The sequence below is a fragment of the Lutra lutra genome, chromosome 7 (assembly GCF_902655055.1).
Source record: "Lutra lutra chromosome 7, mLutLut1.2, whole genome shotgun sequence".
NCBI classification, from domain to species: Eukaryota; Metazoa; Chordata; class Mammalia; order Carnivora; family Mustelidae; genus Lutra; species Lutra lutra.
Window position 1 is genome coordinate 69,439,551 of NC_062284.1, and position 26,192 is coordinate 69,465,742.

General features: G+C 37.6%; 1 protein-coding gene across 2 annotated transcripts in view; it reads right to left on the bottom strand.

Annotated features, from left to right (window-relative positions):
• Window positions 1-9,600: 9,600 nt before the first annotated feature.
• Window positions 9,601-26,192, bottom strand: part of SPPL2A (signal peptide peptidase like 2A) — a 52,587-nt gene continuing 35,995 nt past the window's right edge. The window contains exons 11-16 of one of the 2 annotated variants that reach the window (XM_047736284.1): window positions 25,283-25,339; window positions 25,034-25,087; window positions 24,499-24,601; window positions 20,443-20,520; window positions 18,798-18,958; window positions 9,601-11,035 (exon numbers count right to left, since the gene is read on the bottom strand). In XM_047736284.1, coding sequence (XP_047592240.1) covers window positions 10,961-11,035; window positions 18,798-18,958; window positions 20,443-20,520; window positions 24,499-24,601; window positions 25,034-25,087; window positions 25,283-25,339 — 528 coding nt within the window. In that variant the 3' untranslated portion in view covers window positions 9,601-10,960. The remainder of the gene's footprint in view (window positions 11,036-18,797; window positions 18,959-20,442; window positions 20,521-24,498; window positions 24,602-25,033; window positions 25,088-25,282; window positions 25,340-26,192) is intronic. The other variant, XM_047736285.1, reaches the window with a different exon arrangement.

Consider the following 26,192-nt stretch of genomic DNA (forward strand, 5'->3'; position numbering starts at 1 on the left):
GAGCCCGATGCGGGCCTCGATCCCAAGACCCTGAGATCATGACCCGAGCCGAAGGCAGCGGCTTAACCCACTGAGCCACCCAGGCGCCCTTTTTACCATTTTTTAAAAAGATTTTATTTATTTATTTGACAGACCACAGTAGGCAGAGAGAGAAGAGGAAGTAGGCTTCCAGCTGAGCAGAGAGCCGGATGTGGGGCTTGATCCTAGGACACTGAGATCATGACCTGAGCTGAAGGCAGAGGCTTTAACCCACTGAGCCACCCAGGTGCCCCGCTAAGTACTATTATTATCATCCTTCCTGTACAGAGGAGGAAATTGACACATGGGGCACAGTCAGGGTTACAACCAAGACAGCCTAATTCCAGATTCTAATTCCCTTAACCCTTATTCTGTATAGCCCCTTATGACAGTAAAAACAAAAACAAAAAACTGAGAAATTGGTCACGAATAGTAGAGAACAACAGATTGCATATGATTCAGTCTTTTCACAAAATCTTTCCCTCAAACTATTTAACCAGCTAATTCAGGATCTTTGTTTTCTTTACTAGGCCCAAGTAGCTGGCTTGTATGATTGTTTCCACAACTTCTCCCTGACTTCTCCCTGAATGGATTTGCCACCAATAAAAGTCCCCAGGGAACTGAGAAAGCGACGATGCATCTCATAACTAAAGAGGAACAACTTAGAACGTTGGCAACATGAAAATAATTAAAATCGAGTAAAGCATCAAAACAACTAAAAATAAAGTCAATATATGCAATGTTTATTTTATGTAAAATTTCCCTGTCACCTAAATTAGACACTTATAAATGTTTGGGAAAATCCTTTGTTTATATAAGCAAAGAGTGATTAAACCAGTTCCAACAAATTTTGCTGTACTTTGGAGAGAGGATTAATGGATTTTCTTCCTGAGGCATTCTTTCAAAAGAATTAACCTGGTTTGCAAGGGGAAAGCTTATAAAATGGCAACCAAAAATACCTGGAATATTTTAAATATTAATTTCTAACCCTGATAGCTTAGTACAGTGCCTGGCATATCATTGGTAGTCAATAAATAGCTCTTGAATTACTGACAGGATGAAAATTGGGCCTCTTCAACCTTATTACATGCAAATATGCCAATTAGTTATGTAATACACAAATAAAAAACATTTTTTGATAACTTTTCTTTGGCCCTAGTTTGTCTTTATATATATATACATGTATATATATATATGATTTTATTCATTTATTTGACAGACAGAGATCACAAGTACACAGAGAAGCAGACAGAGAGGAGGAAGCAGGCTCCCCACTGAGCAGAGAGTCTGATGCAGGGCTTGATCCCAAGATCCCAGGCAGAGGCTTTAACCCACTGAGCCATCCAGGTGCCCCAGCCCTAGTTTGTTTTTAAAGGAAAAAAAAAATTATTCCTAAGTTTTGAAACTCTGACCCAAGTGACTGTATTTGGGCAGAAGCTAGAACCAATTACTAGTAGCCATAGGGAAAAATGCCCCTTTGACTCGGACAAAACTCGGATGAAGAATGTTATTGCTGGGAGTACACGAACTTCCCTGAAGTGTATGTGAGTCTACAATGAATGGATGACTTTGGCTGAGGAGAGTTTAGAGGGGTCTGAGACTAAATGTATCCAAACTGTGATGAACAGTGATAATTTCCTAAAACTAATTTTGATGTTGCAGCTATCCCTAAATCATTTGATTCAACTGCTTCCTGAGAAAGTAAAAACAAACAAAACTTGTGAAGTTTATGTAAATAACTAATCTCTGAATTTCAGTCTCAGGCAGAGACTTAATCACATAAAACTGAGGGATGAATAATCAGGTTGTACATGTTGGTGATTTTGGATTTTAGAGATCATGAGACTGTGCTGCAGATATAATTTTCAGGGTCAATTTTTAAATTATTAATTGGTGGTTCTAATTATGAATTGTTAAGTTGCATAGACATATCAATGTTTCTGAGCAAGCCCAAGTAGTAAGACATATAAAAAGATAAGTCTTTAGGGGTGCCTGGGTGGCTCAGTGGGTTGAACCTCTGCCTTCAGCTTAGGTTGTGATCTTGGGCTCTCTGTCAGCAGGGAGCCTGCTTCCCCCTCTCTCTCTGCCTGCCTCTCTGCCTGCTTGTGATCACTCTCTCTCTGTCAAATAAATAAATAAAATCTTAAAAAAAAAAGATAAGCCTGTTTAAATTTGATCATCTAATTTGAAACAGCCTTTTGCTTTGATAACCTTGCTTGCTAAAAAAGGTTTTCTTTACATAGGATATTGGCAAAAATTGAAAACAAGGAGGGGTGCCTGGGTGACTCGTTCAGTGGAGTGTCCGACACTTGATTTTAGCTCGGGTCATAATCTCAGGGTCGTGAGATTGAGCCCCATGTTGGGGTTGAGCATGGAGACGGCTTGGAATTCTCTCTCTCCCTCCTCCCCAACCCCCCACCCCTACCCCAGCCTTACATGTTTTCTCTGTCTCTCAAAACTAAACAAACACATATTTTTTAAAAATTGAAAACAAGGGATGTCATAAAAGATCTTTTTTTCTGGTATTGGATATCTTTATTTCTGTTATATATCAACATTGCTAACACACATCTCCTAACTTAATAAAGATTTTTAAGATTTTAACAATTATAAGGTTATCTAAGGAAGGTCCTACAATGGAAGTTAAATGGCATTAAAATGGAATTACTGTAAGTATATATGTCCATTTACGTGTGTGAGTACGTGTATGTGTATATACCTGCCTCACTATTCTTAGAAGATTTTCATCTTGTTTCATGAAAATCTCAAAGGGATAACATGCTGGTAGCTAACTTAATATACCTCAAGATCATACACGCCATAACACCTTAAGGAAAACTAAAATACATAAAAACATAAAATAACCAAAAAACCAGCTATTAATTGGATTGACTCTGTGCTTTGAAAAAGATTTAAATACAATGTATATGCTTAATACCGAATGATTACAAACATATAGCTGAAGGATAAAAATGTAAGGAGAGATACACATGAAAGGAAATTGCACACACACCTAATTTTGCTCTCTTGCAACGCTACATGAAACAACAGTTCTCAAATGAAAAATGAAAAATTTTAATAAATAATTTCATGCAGGTAGGGGGGGATTTCATGCATACACAAGAGTAGAAACAAATACCCATCACCCAGCTTCAATGATTAACAAGATTTTACTGCTTTATTTTTTTTCTTTTTTCTTATTTTCTTAGCTGAAGCTGATTTACTTTAAAGGAAATCATAGACATCGTATCATTTTGCTCTTTATTTTGAAATACACCTGTTTTAAAAAGTGGACATCATGCCATTATCACATCTAAAAAAATAAATAGTAATTATTTGGTATTGTCTTTTATCTGGTTCATAACCAAATTTTCCTAGTTGGTTCAACAACATCTCATTTATTTATTTTTAAAGAATTTTATTTATTTATTTGACAGAGAGAGATAGGGGAGCACAAGCAGGGGGTGCGGGAGAGAGAGAAGCAGATTTATGGCTGAGCAGGGAGCCCAATGAGGGGCTTAATCCCAAGACCCTTTGGATCATGACCTGAGCCGAAAGCAGAAGCTTAACAACTGGGCCACCCAGGCGCCCACCAATGTCTTGTTTAGTCAGTTTGTTGAATCAGGATCCAAAGAAAGGTCTACAAAAGGGATTTGGATGTCATGTCATAGAAGTTTCTTTTAATTTAGAGCAGCCCTTCCTTCCTCACTTTCCCCCTATGCTATTGATTTATTACGATAACCAATTCAGTTGTCCTTGAGAATGTTGCATGTTCTTTATTTGCAAGTTTGCTCCCTTGAGCTTTCTTTAACTTGTTTCTTCATCCTCCATATTGCCTGTAGGTGGAAGTTCATGCTCTAGATTTGATCAGATTCCAGGTTATCCTTTTTTGCAAGAACAGTTCATGGTGCTTTGTGCTTCACACTGCATCATGTTGAAAGGCCTGCAATGTCTGGTTGTCCCACTTTAGTAATGTTAAGATTTACCAATGATTTCAGGTGCTGCCAATTTAAACCTTCCTTTTACCTAATAGTTTCATACACTGATCATCATTGGCTAAACCAGTTATTTCTTTTGGGATGGAAATAACATGGCTATTTTCTAATCCACAAAGAGCCAGATCTCTTCCCCTACTTCGTGCAGGTGGGCAAGTGTCCCTTCCTGACTGGCAGAAAAGTGTAGTTTTCATCCTTGGAGAGAGTAAAACAGGTCTCTGGCCTGCAGGATCCAGTCACGGTTGAGGGCATGCATAGGTAATACACTGAAAATGGTATCTGATTGAATGTTTACATACAGAATGATAAGACTGTCAACACTTTCTCCAACTACATGACTCCAGGAGATTGGGAGAGATTTTTTTAAGGAATCTGGCCATCCCACAAGAAGTCACTTAAAGATACTAGCATCAGGCTTTCCCAGCAGCAGACCCAGATCATCCTATAATATACCTTTCATGTAAGAATCCACTTGCGGGTACCTGGGTTGCTCAGTCACTTAAGCATCTGCTTTTGGCTCAGGTCATGATCCCAGGGTCCTGGGATGGAGTCCCACATTGGACTCCCTGGTTACTTGCTCTATCTTGCTCAAAACAACAACAGGGGCGCCTGGGTGGCTCAGTGGGTTAAGCTGCTGCTTTCGGCTCAGGTCATGATCCCAGGTCCTGGGTTCGAGCCCCACATCGGGCTCTCTGCTCAGCAGGGAGCCTGCTTCCTCCTCTCTCTCTCTGCCTGCCTCTCTGCCTACTTGTGATTTCTCTCTGTCAAATAAATAAATAAAATCTTTAAAAAACAACAACAACAACAACAACAAAAACAAATAAAAATAAAAACAAAAATTTCTTTAAGCCCCACTTATGTGCTCAGGGTATCCAATCGGGTTTTTAGTTTTTCACTCTTAAACATTGACAGAAAACTGAAAATATCCTATCCTCTGAAGAAAGTTTGTAAGATACAACACATAAGAATGGAACTGGAAGAAAGCAGTGGTTATAGATGAGTTTCAATAACAAGCAAACAAAAGCCCTGTCATTACTATTTTCAGAGTTAAGAGAATATACAGCATCAATGAAACTGCAATAGGATGCTATAAAAAAATAAACTGTCAAAAACAAAACAAAACTGTCAGAGAGCAAAAAAGTGCTCTTGGAAATTAAAAACATGCTAAGAGAAATGAAAAATGCAATAAAAGATTAGAAGATAATATTAAGGGTATCTTCTAGATTAACAGGGCAAAAATAAGAGGTGGAATATTTGAGAGGAAAGAGAAGACAAAGAGGATTAGTACAGGAGGTATAACATCAAAATATCAAGACTTCCAGAAAGAAAGAACAGAAAAAAATGAAGGGGAGGTAATAATGAGTGAAATAATTTAAAAATATTTTCTGAAATTGAAGGATAGAGATTACTAGACTGAAAGGACTCATTGGGTGATCAGTATAATGGATGAAAATAGACCCATACTGGGAATAAGCTATCAAGAAAAATATACATATACATAATATGTATGCTCTAAGTATAACTTGGAATACATTTACACTAAAAAATGACCCTTATTGGGGCGCCTGGGTGGCTCAGTGGGTTAAGCCGCTGCTTTCGGCTCAGGTCATGATCTCGGGGGTCCTGGGATCGAGCCCCGCATCGGGCTCTCTGCTCAGCAGGGAGCCTGCTTCCTCCTTTCTCTCTGCCTGCTTGTGATCTCTGTCAAATAAATAAATAAAATCTTTAAAAGAAAAAAAGACCCTTATTTATCTGAAAATCAAATTTAAATTGGCATCCTGTATTTTTTTTTAAAGATTTTATTTATTTATTTGACAGAGAGATCACAAGCAGGCAGAGAGGCAGGCAGAGAGAAAGGAGGAAGCAGGCTCCCTGCTGAGCAGAGAGCCCGATGCGGGGCTCGATCCCAGGACCCCCGAGATCATGACCTGAGCCGAAAGCAGCGGCTTAACCCACTGAGCCACCCAGGCGCCCCGGCATCCTATATTTTATCTGAGAAGCCTACAATGACCTTGTCATTACCAGTAATGGCAATTCCTCAAATTTCAATTTCTTTTTTTTTTTTTTAAGATTTTATTTATTTATTTGACAGAGAGAGATCACAAGTAGGCAGAGAGACAGGCAGAGAGAGAGGAGGAAGCAGGCTCCCCGCCGAGCAGAAAGCCCGATGCGGGGCTCGAACCCAGGACCTGGGATCATGACCTGAGCCGAAGGCAGCGGCCCAACCCACTGAGCCACCCAGGCGCCCCCATAATTTCAATTTCTAACAGTTCACTCTGATCACCACTGGTCATCTATCCCAACTTCTGATGTTCTAAACCCAAAAGTCACTCAACAATATGGGGACCTAAAATGCATTTATCCACACCTTTTTACTATCATTCCATCACCCCTCAAATCTTCATGTCCTTCCTTTCCCAGCTTAAGTTTCATACTTAGTAAGTTATATTCACTGCTTCAACATACATCCGAAATTCTCTTGTTCATCTTTAAGTCTTGACCTTGCTTGGCTAAATCATAGTCCTCATTACATTCACTATTGTACCTGTGTAAACCGAACGTGGCTGGACAAATACGCAAACACAGAATAATCATTTTCAACTTAAGAAAACAAACCTCATGGTGGGCCCTTGATCCAACTATTATACTTTATTTCTCCCTAAACCAGTAGCTCTCAAGGTGTGGCCCCCAGGCCAGCAGTACCAAAGTCACCTGGGAACTTGTGAGAAATGGAAATTTTTGGTTGGCTTCCACCCCAGACTTGAATTAGAAAATCTGGGACTGGAGCCTAACAATCTGGAGTTCAACCAGGCTTCCAGGTGAGTTTGAGGTACTGGGTCTCACAGGTTTGCATGAGAAAGAGGAGCTGTAAAGCTTGTTAAAAGGACAGTACAATGGCAGCAGGGGTCTTAGGAATTTGTGAGAACAGCAGCAAAGCTGCAGATGCCAGGAGTATTCACTGTAACAGGTAACAGTTCTTGGTTTAAAAAAAAGTCCATGCATTCAATAAATATTTAGGAAGCGGTATTATATATCAGTATAAATTTCCAGTAAATGACACTTCTAGAATCTAGGTTTCACGATAATTTGTCAGACTTAAATTACACAATTTCCTAAAGAATATGATAATTTATACTCTATGTGAACACGATCTTGTATACTTTTAAGTTCATTTCCAATTGTATTTCACCATTAAAAATAAAACGAATTAAAATTTTATTTTAAAATATAATTTATTGAATACCATAGTGAATTCAATACATTAAAAAACTTTTTCTTATCAGTATTGGCACAGAATGAAGTTTTAAAGCACTGCTAAATTAACACTTCAAAAAATTTTAAATTTTAAATCATGTTCCATAAAAAAATAAAGCCTAGTAGTGTTACAAAATTATTAATTTATACCAACTCACATATCAAAATGTTAAAAAAAAATTCCACACTCAAACCATCTTCTAAGAAGTAAAAATTCAATCATATGTATTTTTAAAAAGGTTCTTATTAGAACAAAATACAACAGGTATAAAATGGGCAAAAACTTGACACAGATTGTTCTACTAGGAAATTCTGCAAACTAACCAGATAAACTTTAGATATCATAAAAATCCATATTCCAAAGGAATAGAAGTTTACAATATTTTTTATGCTTAATCAAAGAAACATACGATGACATAAATATTCTGTATTTTTTTTCTCTTAGTTGTCTCAATTGCAATAATGGAGGACTGTTCTAAAAATTTAGTTTAAAAATAATTTTCCTGCCAATTAACACTTTTATAGATGTAAAGTTGTCCTCAAATATGGCAACATTAAACAAGGAAATATATAAACATGGTGTTCATGATCAAATGGCATGTACATTACTCTATCAATCATTTTGTTTACTCTGAAATTTCAGCATCCCAAACCGTGAGTACTAAACAATTTCTTTCCAATTCCAAAAGGTTGAGTAATTTGATTCAGGTCACTTAAATTTACAGAGTATCTTTCTTCTAGGAAGCAAAAAGTGATTTGTATTCAGTATTTTGATTTTATTTACATTATCCTAACCACCCCCCCCCCCTTTAGAATTGTCCTCTGAGGTAAAGAGAGCACTGGAAATAAAAATTTTAAACTGCAGAATTGGTTATTTGGCATCATTCAACTTTTTTCCTTATTAATGGGAAAAGATAAACCCTTTCATATTAGTGCATTCCACTGGCCTGAAATGCAATTCCTGTGTTTTTGAAATCTCATTGGCTGAGATCATCAGGTTGAAATTCTAGAAACCAAGCTTACATAAAATTAGTTCAAGTATTTTTCAGTCAAATGTAGAAATAATGTTTGATTATACCTATGGGAGAAATTGAAAGAGCAAAGTAAAACTGGAAAGCTCATTTTGAGTATTTACTTTAAATGTACCATTTTACCAAAACCTCTATGGTCATGAAACTAAAATCTATAAATGCCAACAGTGCATGGGTTAAAATTCTCTTCCTTCAAAAGTAAATCACAGATTCTACTAAGGTACTGCTAATCTAAAAATCTACAAGCTGGAAGAAAATAGAGTGTATCTGTTTTTCACCAAAAAGTTTGTATTTACCTTTGCTGACCTAAAGTGAAGTAAAAATCACCTATGTTACTATTTGAGATTATTTAGTTGTTTGATAAACTACAAAATATTTATTGACACTTTCTAAAAAGTAATAAATTATTTTTTTTTGCAGTAAGTAATAATACTATATATCTCACTCTTTTAAAAACACGTTTAGGAAAAAAACAACTCTCTTCCCCTTCAAGTTATAGGTGGTGGGAGGATGAGAGGGGAAGAAATGACACAGCCTTTTAAAGCCAAACCTCCAACTCCCTCACCTTTTGTTCATTTTGATTTCCAAAACAAAATATTTCTACACTTTACTGTAATTTCTCAAAATATTTTCAGCTAGGTTGCTAGAAGTGTTCTTTGAATACAAATAAAGTTGACACTGAGAATGGAGAAACCTGTGGAATTTCACTTTTTGTTTCTTATTTTCATTTAATCGATAAGATCTCAATAGCAAACTAGAATAAAGTTTTACCTCTGATAACTTATGGTTGGATAAAGTAGACTCTGTATCAAAGAACTAAGATTTCACATTTCTAGATGTAAAATTTTCTTTAATATTCTTCATAAAATGTGGTTGAGGCTTTTATATATCATAAAGTTGGGATGAGTACAGATAATTTTACTAAAAAAACTGTATTTTGGCAAACATTTTATTGATATTATAAATGAAAATATAGTTGGAGCTTTAAAATGGCACTTAATCTGTTCTATCAGAGTGGGCCAAATAAATTAGATTCTTTGGAAAAAAATCCAAACTTGGTATTATGGAGGCAAAATTAACTCTTACTTGACAGATACTTACCGTCATTTTGCCATAAACCAAAGGACCCATAAGTACACTAAGAGGAAAGAGGGGCAGACTGTCAGGGAGCTTCTCTATCTATAGTTTATTTAACAAAAGTTAATGAAACAAAATTAAACATCTAACTCCCTCAAATATTAAGTTTACTACAAACATCAAAGATCAAATCCATTTTTAAAAGGCATTAGCTTTATATTTCGATCAGCTGAAATGGCCTTAGAATGAAAGATCACAGACTTATTCACAATCTTGTACATTACTTACAGAGAAATGCAAAATCCTGCTGCTGTTGAAATCATTCATCATTTGGGAATTTCTTAAAACAAAAGACAGTGGAAAGATACTTCAACCTCTGTCTTCCAGGATAATATTCAAGGTCACACTGAGATTCAGCAAAGAATGAGATATTTTTCAAGTTGGAAGGTACCAGAGTGATTAGTTGGTCTAACTTACTCATTTTGCAGATATGAAAATTGAGATACAAGGGTTTTGAGCTAAAATAATTTACTCAGATTCTTATATTGTCAGTAAATTGGGACTAACCCAGTCTCCTATTTGTCTCCAATTCTTTCCTCTGAAGCACACTTTGCATATTAAACCATCCTTCATCAAAATATTAAAAGATTAACATTGGTTTCTTATAGGGGAAGGAGTGGGAATTAGGAAAAAAAAAAAAGGTGGTGGTTGAGGGGGTGAGGAGAGACTGTTAGGTCTGCTGTACTCACACAATGAGCCACATGTGTTAACAAAGAAGTTGATAAATACTTTTTACAAATTTCAAGCCAGAACATCAACAGAACCAAATTTCACAGATAAGGAATACCACGACAAAACTGAATGTTAGTGTAGAAATTTAAGCTACCTCTTCAAGAAAAACAGACCACTGAAAACTGCGGATTTCAATTTCTGTGACCTTTTAATGACTAGTTCTATATATTATGTTTCTTTATATTTGAAAAATATTTTAATATAATACATAGGCAGACTAAAGTAATTTAGATTTCAAGTTTAAAAAAGACTGGGACTTAAAAAAAACTTATGCTACAAAAATATCCATTTATATATATTCCCCAATTATATTTTTCTAACCTCTGCAGTGAAAAGGTCCAAAATTTCATCACTGAACTGCTTTCTAACATGGTCTTAGGCAGTTATTTCTATAGAGCATAAAATCTGCATAATTCTTGACAGTAAAATCTGTTCAGAAACTCACTCTGACAGAAATACTTTTATCTATTACTAGGAGTTGAAAGAAACATTTCAGTAAGAAAGTATGGGGTGGGTCAAGACAGTTCTTTAGAAAAATATACTGTATATAACAGATCTTCAAAGTTATACAGACCATATGCTTTTATTTAATGTGAAGGCACAATTTTAACATAGTTAAAAGCAAATGTGTTTCAATTATTTGATGTAATTGTCAGTACCAGCTCTTAAAAATATATATTTGCAAGCATATCACTGAAGATTCATTAAGATTGTCAATTCAAAAGTCAATTTAAAAAGTCAAACTCTATTCGTAGAAAATCAACTGACACATTATTGCAGGTCTACATAATACTATTGTTGAACAATCTGTTCCCCAGCAGTCACAGGGTTTTCTTCATTTGTTGCATAGTCCAGATGGTCCATCACCTAGGCATAAATAAAAAATGTCAGGAAATGCAAAATTTCAACTTGCCCTCAGTATTTACTAATTTGGCGAAAGGATTCCCACTTTTTAGAAAAGACAGGGAGGGGATGCCTGGGTGGTCGAGTGGGTTAGGTGTCTGCCTGTGGCTCAGGTCATGATCCTGGGGTCCTGGGATGGAGCCCCACGTCTGACTCCCTGCTCTGTGGGGAGTCTGCTGCTCCCTCTCCAGCTCCTCCCATTCATGCTGGCTCTCTCTCAAATAAATAAGTAAATAACTCTTAAAGAGACAAGGGAGCACTCCATGGAACTGGGCATTCTCTTTAGAGCAGTGCATTGGTTTAATATCCACGTTCCTAAGGATATGGTCAGGGTGACATGAAAAGCCTAATCATTTGACTCAGGGTCAATCTGATAAATGCTTTCTCTGAATCTTCCACTATTTCTATTTCCCAATATGAACTGCCCTTCATGGCAGTGGAAACTCTACCACCAAAGGAAGATATTCCCGATGCTCATTCTAGGATGTGATTCCAGGCCATGTTCACTGTTCACTGTTAAAGGTGAAAAAACTAAAAATGACCCCACAAGTCATTGTGAAAATACCTGCTAGTTTGGGGACAGTGTAACCTGGTTGACGCCTTGAACTGACTGTAAAATAATTTCAGAATGATACATGAAATTTTGGAAATACTGTGTAACAAATATTTCTACCAAAACCAAATAAATGGAAGGAACTTAAGGTCAAATGATTCTCTGAAAATAAAACCAAGAATACATTTGCTATAGACTACTCTAGAGGAATTACCAGTTAAACTTTTTTCAGTCACTTCAGCTCTGCCCATCCATAGGCCTATATAAATTTTTTTACCTTTGGGATGAAGGCAGAAGGAAGAAGAAACTGCTTACATGTTTTCATTGTGTTCTTCACATAAAACTACTTAGAAATAGGAAAAAGTACCTACCTAATGTCTTTGTGAAGATTGTCAAAGATTTTTAGATGAGTGATTTTCAGTACTGTGATGCACATTTTCCCTTCTTTATCAAGAATTAGAAGAAAGACCAGCAAGATAAATGTTCCTATTTTTGTAAAGTGATTCTAAAAGCTTCAGTGTTTTTTGGAAAAGGAAGCAGACAGCGGGATCATACCCAAATGGGGTCTCTGACCTCGCCAGACAAGAATACCACAAGAGTTGAGGCTTTTAGCTGACAACTGTCTTAAGAAAACGGACACAGCTTATAAAGCCCAATCCTGCCAGGACTCTATGAGTCATCTCAAGTCCCCAAAAAAATCAATTCTGAGGTCCTGTATTTGCCAACATATCCCCAAGATTAAGATAGTTACATGTTTGTACCACTTTGGGGGGGGGAGGAGGAGACAAAAACCCAGTTGAGACAGTTAACACATTTATCAAACACTTTCCCACACAAAACACATGAATGTTGTTGAAGAGTTGATTATAGTCACCATTTAAATGAGGGAGAGCAAGGAGAAGCATGTAAGATATATTTAGGTCCCTTTCCTTCTAGCAGTTTAGAAATTCTGGGTGTGAGAGGTTGGAGCCGCAGGGAAAGAGAACGGAGGCAGCCTCAGCAGAATGGATGGTGGGGAAAGCCTCTTGCCCTGGCACCTGTACCCTACTGAATTCACAGCTTCCACCCCTTAAATTATCACATGCCTTTTCTTTCCTAATCCTCAGGGACCTCAGGTACTATAATCTAATCCCTAACCATATATGTAAATGTAGTTGTTAAAAAAAAAAACTTTCAAAATCAACTTATTAAGAAGATCTATACTCTGTATTTACTTTTCTTTACTGACTTTTCAATAAAAGCAGTACAGAAATAAGAAGTGCAACCACTAGGTTTTTAAAAACATTAACAAAATTAATATAGATAATAAAATTGGTATAGTTTTTGTAACATTTGTAAATAAGCGAGCTCAGTTTGGAAAGATGTCCTCTGATACTGCGTTGGCTTGCCTGGCATTTTCTGATAGTTCTGCTTATTTCTAATTGGACCAATCTCCAGAAACACTCTATTAAAACTCTCATTAAAGGGGAGTAACTGGAGAGTTGTTGATATTAAAGCAGCGTTGTTCTAAGTATCTCTGTATTCTGACTTGTCAGTTACAGCTTGTGACTTCTAAAAATAATTAGAAGCACTAGTGACATTTAACAGAGACAAACCCACTGTTTACTGGATATCAACAAACTGAACACTTACTTCCTACCCAGAGTAAAATAGCCCACTGGAGGTTGTTACATAAATCTAACTCCTCTGATTTAGTATTAGAAACAAACAAAAAAATCCCCTAAAATGATGATGTCTCCTAGTTGTTCTTTGTGCCAAAGTAATTAGGCTACTGTTTGACTTTTCTCTCTAGAGAAGAAACATCTTTCTTTATTCTACAGTAATCAGAACTTAAGACTTTGGGTAGAATCATATGGAACTGAGTATCATAGCTCTTGAAGCAGTCAAGAAAAAAAGTTCATAGCAAGTAATAGTGTTAGTAGCTTTAAGTTATAGAATATACAACTAGGATTTCCAAATCAGTACTATTTCAGTGAAATCCTATAGAAATATTACTTCTTTTGACCAGAAAAATTCATGGAAAGGGCCAAAAGACTAAATAAAATACTAAAGTTCTTTCACAAAGTCTCTATGTTTCAGCAACAAATGGGGTATAAAAAAGCATAAAAAAGCATAAAAAGGCTACCAGGGCTAAACCATGACATTTATTTTATTTTATTTATTTATTTTTTAATGTTAGTCTTTTTTTTTTTTTAAAGATTTTATTTATTTAGTTGACAGAGAGAGATCACAAGCAGGCAGAGAGGCAGGCAGAGACAGAGGAGGAAGCAGGCTCCCCGCCGAGCAGAGAGCCCGATGTGGGGCTCGATCCCAGGACCCTGAGATCATGACCTGAGCTGAAGGCAGAGGCTTAACCCACTGAGCCACCCAGGCGCCCCTAAACCATGACATTTAAAAAGTGTCTAGTGCAAAGGCCTGCTTTTTACTACCACTATTCTTGCATTCACTCCAATACCAGGCATTGGAATGAACCAAATGATTAGGAGCATAAACAAGTGGGCCATCATCTTAGATTCTGGTTTTATTTTGTATTATCTGTTTTATATTTGATTTATCAAATAGTAGCAAAAACTTTTGGCACTTGCAAAAAAAAAAAGATTATATATAAAGACTGTAAAGACACAAGTCTGATTTAATGCTTTAAAAGGGCCTCAATTTTACAAACCTTGTTAATAATTTTGGTAATTCTATGAGGGCTGCTAAAACACAAGCTTATACACATACACACAAAAGTGACTAAAGGTCAGTGGATTAAGGACTAAACATTAAAGTTGCTTTGCATGGAAAATTTCCATAACATTAACTGAGAATTTATAGTACATAAAACACTGTTATCAGCACTGTAGGTTCCTAATACCTGGAAGATAATAGCTTACTGAGGGAGGCACACATAAATGTCTACACTACAAGGCAGATGTTAGTAAGTATAAAAGTACAAAGTCCAGGGGCGCTTGGGTGGCTCAGTGGGTTGAGCCTCTGCCTTCCGCTCGGGTCATGATCTCAGGGTCCTGAGATCGAGCCCCACATCGGGCGCTCTGCTGGGCGGGGAGCCTGCTTCCCCCCCCCCTCTCTGCCTGCCTCTCTGCCTACTTGTGATCTCTCTCTCTCTGTCAAATAAATAAATAAAAGCTAAAAAAAAAAAAGTACAAAGTCCAGGGATGCCTGGGTGGCTCAGTCAGTTAAGCGGCTGCCTTCCGATCGGGTCATGATCCCAGTGTCCTAGGATCGAGTCCCACATCGGGCTCCTTGCTCGGCGGGGAGCCTGCTTCTCCCTCTGCCTCTGCCTGCCACTCTGCCTGCCTGTGCGCTCTCTCTCTCTCTCTGACAAATAAATAAAAATAAAATCCTTTAAAAAAAAAAGCAAAGTCCATAAAAAATATGGGGAAAGGTGAACCTAATTTCAACTGAAGAACTCTTGGATATCTGCTTGGAGAAGGAAGATTCTGAGTTGGGAATAATATAAGGCATATTTTGGAAACAGTCTGGCAATACTATGAACATAATGGAGGCAGGGGAGAAGAGGGAAGTTATGACACATTACCCTGAGAGATGAGATGAACGACGGCCTGAGGCCAGACTCCAGGGCTGATCTTCAGGCCGCCCTTACACTGGATTGATATCTAGTCTCCCTCTCCTTTACCACACTTGTTGAGGTTCCAAGTTATACTTTCAAAGCCTCAGCCTACACTTACTAGACTTACCTGATCTCATCCCCCTGCCCTACCAAGCCCTATGGTAACCCACCACTATGAATTACAGATTCTCCTAACTGCCTATAGATCCAACCTCATTTTATGGATGAGGAGACAGAGTCATTTTTTTTTTTTAAAGATTTTACTTTTTTATTTGACAGAGAGAGATCACAAGTAGGCAGAGTGAGAGAGAGAGAGAGAGAGAGAGAAAGGAGGAAGCAGGCTCCCTGCCAAGCAGAGAGCCTGATTGAGACTCGATTCCAGGACTCTGGGATCATAACCTGAGCCAAAGGCAGAGGCTTAACCCACTGAGCCACCCAGGCGCCCGAGGAGACAGAGTCTTAACAAACCAAGTGACTTGCCAGAACGGATTCCAAAGCCTAAAAGATACTATCTCCCACAAATGGCAACATTAAAGCTAAATTGATTTTTTGACTTTAAAGATTGGACAGAAGCAATGAGATTTCCTTTTTCACAGTAACAGGGGAATAATTTTGTAAAGGCATTACAGTCTATGACTTCTGAAAATGCTAATTTTCTTTAAAAAAATTCTCTTCTGGCAGTAGTTTATAATTTTCTGCAACTAACTTGCCTTAAATTTCAGCATGTGTCTATTCTTCATGTTTTAAAAAAATCTAGTGTGCAGTGGGAAAATGGCTGCATTTAACAGATTTTTTCCCCCTGAGGCTTGTGATGGCTATCAAATCTTTCTGCAAATAAGTTAAAAGAATCAGATCTAACAAAGACCTTAAGTTTTAATATTCAAACTGGGAAAATGGAAACCTAGTTAATGAACTGAAAAATAACAACCAAGCCAACAAATAAACCAAAACAAAAAACCCTGATTCCTATAAGTAATAGCAAATGCACAGTGTTTATGATGTGCCACGCACTATTCTAAGCAATTTGCATATTTTATACAACAACCCTCTGAAGTAGGATGATGATTATTCCTTTTTACATTAAAGGAAACTGAGGCACCAAGAAGCTAGTAACTTGCCTAAGGTTATGTGGCTAATAATTAACAAAACAAGACTTAAACTTAGGCAGTCTGGTACCAGACTGCACACTTTTTATTACAATGTGTTATTTTATATTTTGAATGTCTTTACCTAATAAAATTATGAGACTACACTACAAAAGTGAGAAGTGTATAACTAAAGTTGTCTTAACTTTTCAGATATTTTAAAATGAATTTTCTTACCATCAATTGCTTTATTTAGTATCCTTCTCCAGTTTTCATTTCCTGCTGTTACTCAACATTATAGTCATCCTAAACTTCATTTAGTTCTTATATGTGCCATGATCTCTTCCCTCTGAGCATTTCAAGACATGGTTCCCTCCATATGGAACACATGGCTCAGTCTTAAAGTTTCCACATAAATTTAACATTCTTTACGAAGCTTTGCCTAAGGGGTGCCTGGGTGGCTCAGTTAGTTAAGTGTCTGTTAAGTGTCAGGTCAGGATTCTGGCTCAGTAGGAAGTCTCCTTCTGCTTCCACCTCTGCCCCTCCTCCCATTCATGTCTCTCTCAAATAAATAAAAATCTTTTTTTTTTAAGGTTTTGGTTTTTTTTTTTTTTTTTGGTAAAGATTTTATTTATTTATTTGACAAAGAGAGAGAACTCACAAGTAGGCAGAGAGGCAGGGGAAAGCAGGCTCCCCACAAAGCAGAGAGCTTGATGCGGGGCTTGATCCCAGGACCCCGAGATCATGACCTGAGCTGAAGGCAGAGGTTTAACCCACTGAGCCACCCAGGCGCCCCTCAAATAAATAAAAATCTTAAAAAAAAAAAAAAAAAAAAAAAAAAAGCAGTCTTCCCTAAATCACCTTTGACTGTCACAAAATGACAAGCACTGGGTGTCCTATTGCTAGCTTTCATGGCATCCTACCATAACTAATAAATACATTTATCACACTTTGTCAGTGACTATCTGCATCCTCCACTTACCTCTAACTTTCAAAAGGCCATGAGAGTAAGCCTTTTATCAACATCTTTTATCAACAGCACCTAAAATAGCACCTGGCTCACAGAACTGCTTAACTAACATTTGCTAAATGAAGAAATATAACACTATTTTAAGAAAATGACTCTGAAGAGTACTTTTTGGGATGTGACTTTCAAAGGTGTGTTGTAGAACACACTTTAATTTTTAAAAATCTAAAATAAATAAAAAACTCTACGTGGGTGTCCTTTTCATGTAAAAGTTATGAGCCATCTTACTTGTTTAGTTAAGAGCCTTGTGGCAAAAAAAAAAAAAGCCTTGTGGCCATAACTCTTTGTGCACAAATGTAAGTTGAGACAATGACACTGTGAGGTAGACAGAGCAGGTATTATTATTTTAACCAAATTTCAAAGGAATTACAAGATTTACCCCAAAGAATTCTAGACAGTGCTTCTTCCAAACATAGGAGTCTAACTTTGTATGTGAATCATCTCTTGTTAAATAAAGATGATGCTACAGACCAACCACAAGATATGTGAACTTTGAACTGCTTATCTACTAACAGAATTGCAGGCATCCACCCAAAGTACTTCTGTTTTTGTTCATGTGACCACTAACATGCATGTACGAGGGCAGATGGAGGAAGGTAGTTTGTTGTTGTAATAGGGCAAAGCAGAGCTAACTGCCTCATGAAGGGATCAATGCCACAGCCCTGACCTTTAACAGGCTGGAGTTTCCCAACGCTCTTTAATTTCAATGGAAACAAATTTAACTGGAATATCAAGAACATTCAGGAAAAGAAAGGGTTTTAACTTCAATGAAGAAAAAACTCAAACACCACAGATTCTGCTATCACGATTTTCTCTGTTCCAGGGAAGTTGGTCTTGATCCATTTAAATCTGAAACGGGTACCCTATTTAATTTAGGTAGACCCATTTAGGTGCTGTAGAGAGTGCATGCTTTTTTTTTTTAAGATTTTATTTATTTATTTGACAGAGAGATCAGAAGTAGGCAGAGAGACAGGGGAGGGGAACCGGGCAGAGAGCCTGACACGGGGCTTGATCCCAGGATCCCAGCACCATTATCCGAGTCGAAGGCAGAGGCCTTAACCCACTGAGCCACCCAGGCGCCCTGAGAGTACATGCTTTTTACCTGCAAAACCTCAGGACTCTTACTGTAAAGAACTAACGTCAGTCTCTCAGACTTGATACAGTATTATTTTTCGTGAAATCTATTTGTGTGTGGATTTGAAAACTCGTGTTGAAATGCTATTCTGGTTTTCCCTGATGCCCTCCCACTGCTTCTTGGTAGCTTTGGCTTGAGCCACTAGGGTTTTGGCATCAGACCACTGTAGGGATGAGAACTGCTGAGCAGCTGGTGGACAGTGAGGTGGTAATGGTGGAAAAAACCTGGGACATCCTGACAGTTCCAAGGAAACTCTGGGGCACATAAAAGCTGTGATAGATATAGGCGGGTCCCAGCTGAAGTTAGTCAGTGAATTATGTCATAGCTTGGTAACTGAGATAGAAGCACATACCTGATAGCTGCTACCTTTCCAGAACTTTTTCATTTCCTTACGTCTCCAGGCAACAACTGAGGCAGTAACAAGTGTGCAAGGAACTAAATAGAGGAGGGCAGGCTGCCCCTTCTTCATCAGCACCAGAACAACAAATGTGAGTATCATGCCAACAGCATAGGCTGTAAGAAGAACACCAATTATCAGTCATTTCTACATGTTACCTGCTGCTTTCCAAAGACCACTTGCCACTTCCCAATGGCACACGGAAGAATGAGGCACAAACAAGTCAGCTTCAAGAGAATGGGAGCAGAGGGGCGGCAGTTGACTTTAGACCTACAGCTACCAAAGTGGATTCTGACTCCTTTACTGAAGTGGTGGTTTCAAATATTTCTGAGCACAGTTTTTGCCCTATGACTTTTTCCCTCATTTTGTTATCTTCCTAGACAGCCATTAGCAGAGACATACCTCATTGCTTTTGAAAGTTTGGAAACTGGTTAGTGTTTCAATTATAATTACTCGAATCATTAATCGTTGACAAAGACAATAATTCAAGAAATCTCCATTAACGGTCACCATTAAGGATGCTGAGTTGTTTGTTGCACATTTTAGGTAACTAAAATTTGTACCTGTAGGTACTAAAATTTGCTTTGGAAAATCTTCATTCTGATTATATACTTCCTGGACTTCAACAAGGGCACACAAAACATCATCTGATCTCTCCTTAATGACTCAGCGTCTCACCATGAACACAGGATCTCAGAATACTGGAGCTAACAGAGCCTTTATAGACAGCTCAGTTTACCTCCTGATTTTAAGGACGGGCAAGGCAATGGAGGACCAGGGAAGTTAAGTGAACTGCAGAAGTTATACAGCGCAATGGACAGAGAGAGCCCTCTTAACCTGCCTTTGCACTGAGTGTTCTTGTATTCTATCACACTGACTGGTGCTGGACTTTAACACATCCATGCCCTCTGATAATACCATTCTCAGTAGCCTTGAACTGCTTTTCTTATTTCCTTATAGTTTTTTTTCTTTTTATCAGCTTTTCATTCACTTAGCTGTTCTTTCTTGCTGTCACATTCCTATTCCTAGTAATAACCTTCTCTCCTACTAGCATACACTTTTAATTTACTGCATTTTACTCCACTGTGGAATTGAAAACTTTGCCAGAACAGTATCTAAATGGCTCTGAGGCAGGCCACTTACCTAAGAGTAAAGAATTCTGGTATGGACTTTGAGATATCTGTTTGATATGTTTAGAAGTATTTTTTGGCTTGCTTCCTATTCTCAATAAGAGAAATAGAGGGATAAATGACAATTATTTCTGCTGTCCCAAGTGAGATGTTATTGTGTCATATATTCATTTATATAAATACATTGTCAATCATATAGTATTTTAAGAAAATCTAATATTATATAATTTATTGACTAGTCATGTGCCAGATGCTCTAATAAGCATTTAAGATAGAAAATCTAATTATTTTCTTTCACATATAATTTTTTAAACCTCAAAACCTTATGCTATAGGTAGTAAAGTATTATTCCTTTTTGATGGGAAAACTTATTAACGCTGAAGAATCAGAGTCCAGGACTCCATACTTTTAGACCTCAACCTTTTCCTACAGACAGTACAACATAATAGGAAGACAAAACAAAAATTTACCGATTGTGGAGGAAACATAGTATATAGAAGAAGAACCAGTCTGAACATCAAATCTTCTACAATATGCAACCAAGAGGCCTAAAAAAAAAACAAACCCACCAAACACATTATTTTCTTAAAACAGTAACAGCAATGCAAATTCAACTATTAACTATGGCAACAATACATGCTGCCTTGTATTTAACACTCATTTTCACACCGTGAGAACATTAAGGTACCTCAAAATCTGGACAAAATTTTATATAATTTTTTTTAACTTAATGCCATTTCTAAACATTTTCCCAAACCATTAAACAGTGTTTAAAGGCATGATTTTTTTTTTAGCTGCTTAATATTGCATGACATGGAGAAAATTTTTTATATTTCTGTGGTTATATCTCCTCTTTCATTTACGATTTGATCAATTTGGGTGCTCTCTTTTTTTTTCTTGGTTAGTCTAGTTGAAGGTTTGTCATTTTTGTTTATGTCTTTATTTCTTTAAAGATTTTATTTATTAATTTACTTGAGAAAGAGAGAGAGCGCAAAAGCGCACATGAGCATGAGCAAGGGGAGGGGCAGAAGGAGAGGCAGGCTCTAGCTGAGCAAGGAGCCCCATCTGGGACTTGATCCCAGGACTCTGGGATCATGACCTGAGCCAAAAGCAGACGCTTAACCAACTGAGCCACCCAGGCGTCCCTATTTATTATTATTTTTAAAAGGATTTTATTTATTTGACAGAGAGAGACAAGGGGAAGTAGGAGAGGGAGAAGCAGGCCTCCCACTAAGCAGGGAGCCCAATGCAGGGCTAGATCCCAGGACCCCGAGATCTGACCTGAGCCAAAAGCAGACGCCTGATGACTGAGCCAACCAGGTGCCCCTTGTTTATCTTTTTAAAAAACAACTCTGGGGCACCTGGGCGGCTCAGTCGGTTAAGCATCTCCCTTCAACTCAGGTCATGATCCCAGAGTCCTGGGATCAAGTTAGCTCCCTGCTCAGCAGGGCGTCTGCTTCTCCCTCTCTCTTTGCTCTTTCCCCCCTCTCCTCCTGTGTTCTCTCTCGCTTTCTCTCTCAAATAAATTTTTAAAAATCTATATATAAAATAAAATAACCAACTCTTGGTTTTATTCATCATTTCTACTTGTTTTTATTCATCTTTTCTACTGTTTTCCTGTTCTCTATTTCTGCTGAATCCTATTTCCCTCTTTCTGCTAACTTTGGGCTTAGTTTGTTCTTCCTTTTCCAGTTCCTTACATATAAAGTTAGGGTGCTTCTCTGCTTTTCTATTTTCTTTTTTTTTTTTTTTAAAGATTTTATTTATTTATTTGACAGACAGAGATCACAAGTAGACAGAGAGGCAGGCAGAGAGAGAGAGGGAAGCAGGCACCCTGCCGAGCAGAGAGCCCGATGCGGGACTCGATCCCAGGACCCTGAGATCATGACCTGAGCCGAAGGCAGTGGCCTAACCCACTGAGCCACCCAGGCGCCCCTGCTTTTCTATTTTCTTGATGTATGTGCTTATCACTATAAACGTCCCTCTTGGAACTCCTTTTATTGCATCCTGTAAGTGTTTGGATATTATTTCTTTTCATTTTTGTCAAAATATTTTTAAATTTCTATTTTAATTTTTTCTTTGATGCACTGGTTGTTCAAAACTATTTTATTTAATTTCTATGTATTTGTGAATTTTCCAGTTTTCTTCCTGCTATTGATTTCTAGTTTCATACCATTGTGGTCAGAAAATATACTTAGTATGTAATTTCAATCTTCTTAAATTTGCTAAGATTTGCTCTGTGGCCTAACCCGTGATCTATCCTAGAAAATGAACTAAGAGAGTTGCTACACTGGACTTTGCCATGCCAACTCACAAGGAAAAGCTGTTGGCTTTTCTCTCTCTGCCTGGCTTTACTATGTAAATGAAAGGGCTTTTGCAGATGAGCCCATACTTTTTACCCCTTCACAGGCAGTTAGTACAGAGAGACTATAAGAAAAGTAAAGGACAAACTCTTGGCTGATTAAGAAAGACTAGTAAATACTTCTAGGCTATATTATTCCTGGGCTGGGATTAAGTTTATCCTATAGGTAGCCCAATGAGAATAATCCAACTGTCAGAGAAGATATGCTATATGCTCCATTTTTTGTATCATAATTTCCTACAAGCTTGCATTCTATTATGTTTCTTCTCTTGATCATGACCTTGCCTGGTAATCATAAACCACTTTTCCTAACACGTAACTATTTTTTTAAAATAGAAGTCATAGAAAGTGCAATACATTTGGTATTATTAAATTCAACTTTTTTTAAAATTTTTTTTATTTTTTCAGCATAACAGTATTCATTATTTTTGCACCACACCCAGTGCTCCATGCAATCCGTGCCCTCTACAATACCCACCACATGGTGCCCCCAACCTCCCACCCCCCACCCCTTCAAAATTCTCAGATCGTTTTTCAGAGTCCATAGTCTCTCATGGTTCACTTCCCCTTCCAATTTCCCTCAACTCCCTTCTCCTCTCCATCTCCCCTTGTCCTCCATGCTATTTGTTATGCTCCACAAATAAGTGAAACCATATGATAATTGACTCTCTCTGCTTGACTTATTTCACTCAGCATAATCTCTTCCAGTCCCGTCCATGTTGCTACAAAACTTGGGTATTCATCCTTTCTTTTTTCTTTTTTTTTTTCAACTTTTTTTTTTTTAAAGATTTATTTATTTGACAGACAGAGATCACAAGTAGGCAGAGAGGCAGGCAGAGAGAGAGAGGAAGGGAAGCAGGCTCCCTGCTGAACAGAGAGCCAGACACGGGGCTCCATCCCAGGACCCTGGGATTGTGCATGACCTGAGCCGAAGGCAGAGGCCTTAACCCACTGAGCCACCCAGGTGCCCCTTAAATTCAACTTTTAAAGAGTTTTGTTATATACTTTCTTGGGCAAGTAGGTCAAACTGATCCTAGGTACTTCCTCTAAGACATTTTTTGAGCCATGGGAGATTTGGGCTTTATCTTCTACCCCTTGAAATGCTTTTTTTTTTTTCTGTTTTCTTCACTGATCCAAGCTCTAGCAATAGCCACAAATACTTAATAACAGAATAGGTAACTTTTAATAGATACTAAATATTTGGCAATTTTTATTTATTTATTTATTTTAAAGTATTTTATTTATTTGACAGAGAGAGAGAGACGATGAGATAGGGAACACAAGCTGGGGGAGTGGGAGAGGGAGAAAGAGATTCCCTGCCAAGAGGGAGCCCAATGCGAGGCTCGATCCTGGGACCCTGAGATCATGAACTGAGCCGAAGGCAGATGCTTAATGAATGAGCCACCCAGGCGCCCCACATTTGGCAATTTTAAACTGTCTGTATATATATATATATATATATATATTTTAATATTTTATTTATTTATTTGACAGAGAGAGATCACAACTAGGCAGAGAGGCAGGCAGAGAGAGGGGGAAAGCAGGCTCCCCACTAAGCAGGGAGCCTGATGCAGGGCTCAATCTCAGGACCCTGGGACCATGACCTGAGCTGAAGGCAGAGGCTTAACCCACTGAGCCACCCAGGTGCCCCTTAAATTCAACTTTTAAAGAGTTTTGTTATATACTTTCTTGGATAAGTAGGTCAAACTGATCCTAGGTACTTCCTCTAAGACATTTTTTGAGCCATGGGAGATTTGGGCTTTATCTTCTACCCCTTGAAATGCTTTTTTTTTTCTGTTTTCTTCACTGATCCAAGCTCTAGCAATAGCCACAAAAACTTAATAACAGAATAAGTAACTTTTAATAGATACTAAATATTTGGCAATTTTTATTTATTTATTTATTTTAAAATATTTTATTTATTTGACAGAATGAGAGAGAGAGAGAGACAGTGAGATAGGGAACACAAGCTGGGGGAGCGGGAGAGGGAGAAGGAGACTCCCTGCCAAGCAGGGAGCCCAATGCGAGGCTCGATCCTTGGACCCTGAGATCATGAACTGAGCCGAAGGCAGATGCTTAATGAAAGAGCCACCCAGGCGCCCCACATTTGGCAATTTTAAACCGTCAGTATATTCTTACTGAATTGTTACAAACAACTGCTTACCTGGTACAATAATGTCTCCAAAACCCAGTATTGAAACTGGCATGAGGCACACACTCATTACTGAGAAATAGGCCAGCTTTGGTACCCTGATGACTACTGGTAACTGTAATTATGGGGGGAGAAAAAAAAGGCACTAATAAACCTCTTACGAATCTTTACCCATATCTCTTAGAAAGGGAAGGATTGATATGAGAGTAATTGTTTTAACATTTTTAAATAGACATTTTAGAAGAACTTGAAATCAGAGAACCTAAGCTACACACATATATACTCTGAATGCACAGAAAGCTTGAAAGAAATAGATACAGTTTTGGAAAAATGAAACCCAAAACACATGAGGGTTCACAGTATTAGTCCAGTATCCCCACATCTAACCTTTTTTTTTTTTTTTTTTTTCCTTTTTACCAAAAATAGGACTCTGGCCTTGAAACAGATTTTTTTTTTTTAAATCTGGATTTTTTTCCCCCAAAGAAGAGTCTTGTCTCAGAGGGTATGATTTAAAGTCCAATGAACATATCTGAAATACAATCCTTACTTTCTCATGGGGAGCTGAGGGTTGAGCAGTGGCTTCCACCAAGTTTCCATCATTCTAGGATGAAACCCAAGTCAATAGGTGTTTAATAATTTAGAATAACTAAGAAAAGGGCTATATTTTGTGAGAAATAAAGTTTTACAATACCTTAACATGCACTACATGACCAATGGATTACACAGGAAGGCAAAATTATTAACTGGACACACATATATACACTGACAGCCATTTCTATTTAATTGCCATCCCTACCTTTTCATTGTTTCCAAAAGGTCCAGCTGCAAGTTCAACCATGATACTCTCGCCATTCTAAAATTCAGGAGGAAGATGAAAGAAATTGTCCAATCATTTAAAGAGAACAATCTATCAGTATTTAAGAATGATTTGATCCCTTGGCTAACGGCCTACAGAAAACTGGTGGAAAATGGGCTGTAGACAGTGTTCCTTAAAAAGTCTAATGAAAATTGGAGCCATCTAAAAATTCACCAAGCACTTTGGTCCATTCTATTACAGGTCAACAATGATCACCAACTAGCAGATAAACCAAAAGCAGATTATTCAACTGAAGCTTTGGGCACTGATCTATACTGAGAACTAACAGCTAGCATTTTTAATAGACTATAAATTTTAAGTGCTTATAGTTACATGATGCCATGTACTATGCGTCATTTTTAGCAATAACAATGAATAGAGACACAATACTAAAATCTTTTGTATTTAGATTTGTAATAAATATTGATAACTTTATTTAAATGAAGATACCTTTGATCTAGCTACTCACCATCATAAGAATGAAGCCAAACTTGAAAAGACCTAGCTCTAAAGAACCTGAGAGGCTTCTCTACCCTGTCTCCTATCCAGTTTCAGCCCTGCCAGCTTTTTATGCCCCAATCGAAACATTAACCTCAACTGAATTGTGAACTCTAAAGAGTCCTTCTAATCTTTTCTACCAGATCAGATTAGTCACTGGGAACAAATATGGAAAAAAAGATGAAAAATTCTCTAGGCAGAGAACAAAGAGCCTCAAAGACATCTTTACTATTATCCTGTATCTTTAAAATTCTGCAACTTTTTATGTGTAGGGATTGTAAATATTTTTTAGCAGACAATTAACATTTACAAAGTGACACTAGGTTAAAACTGAATGGAGGGGTGCGGGGGT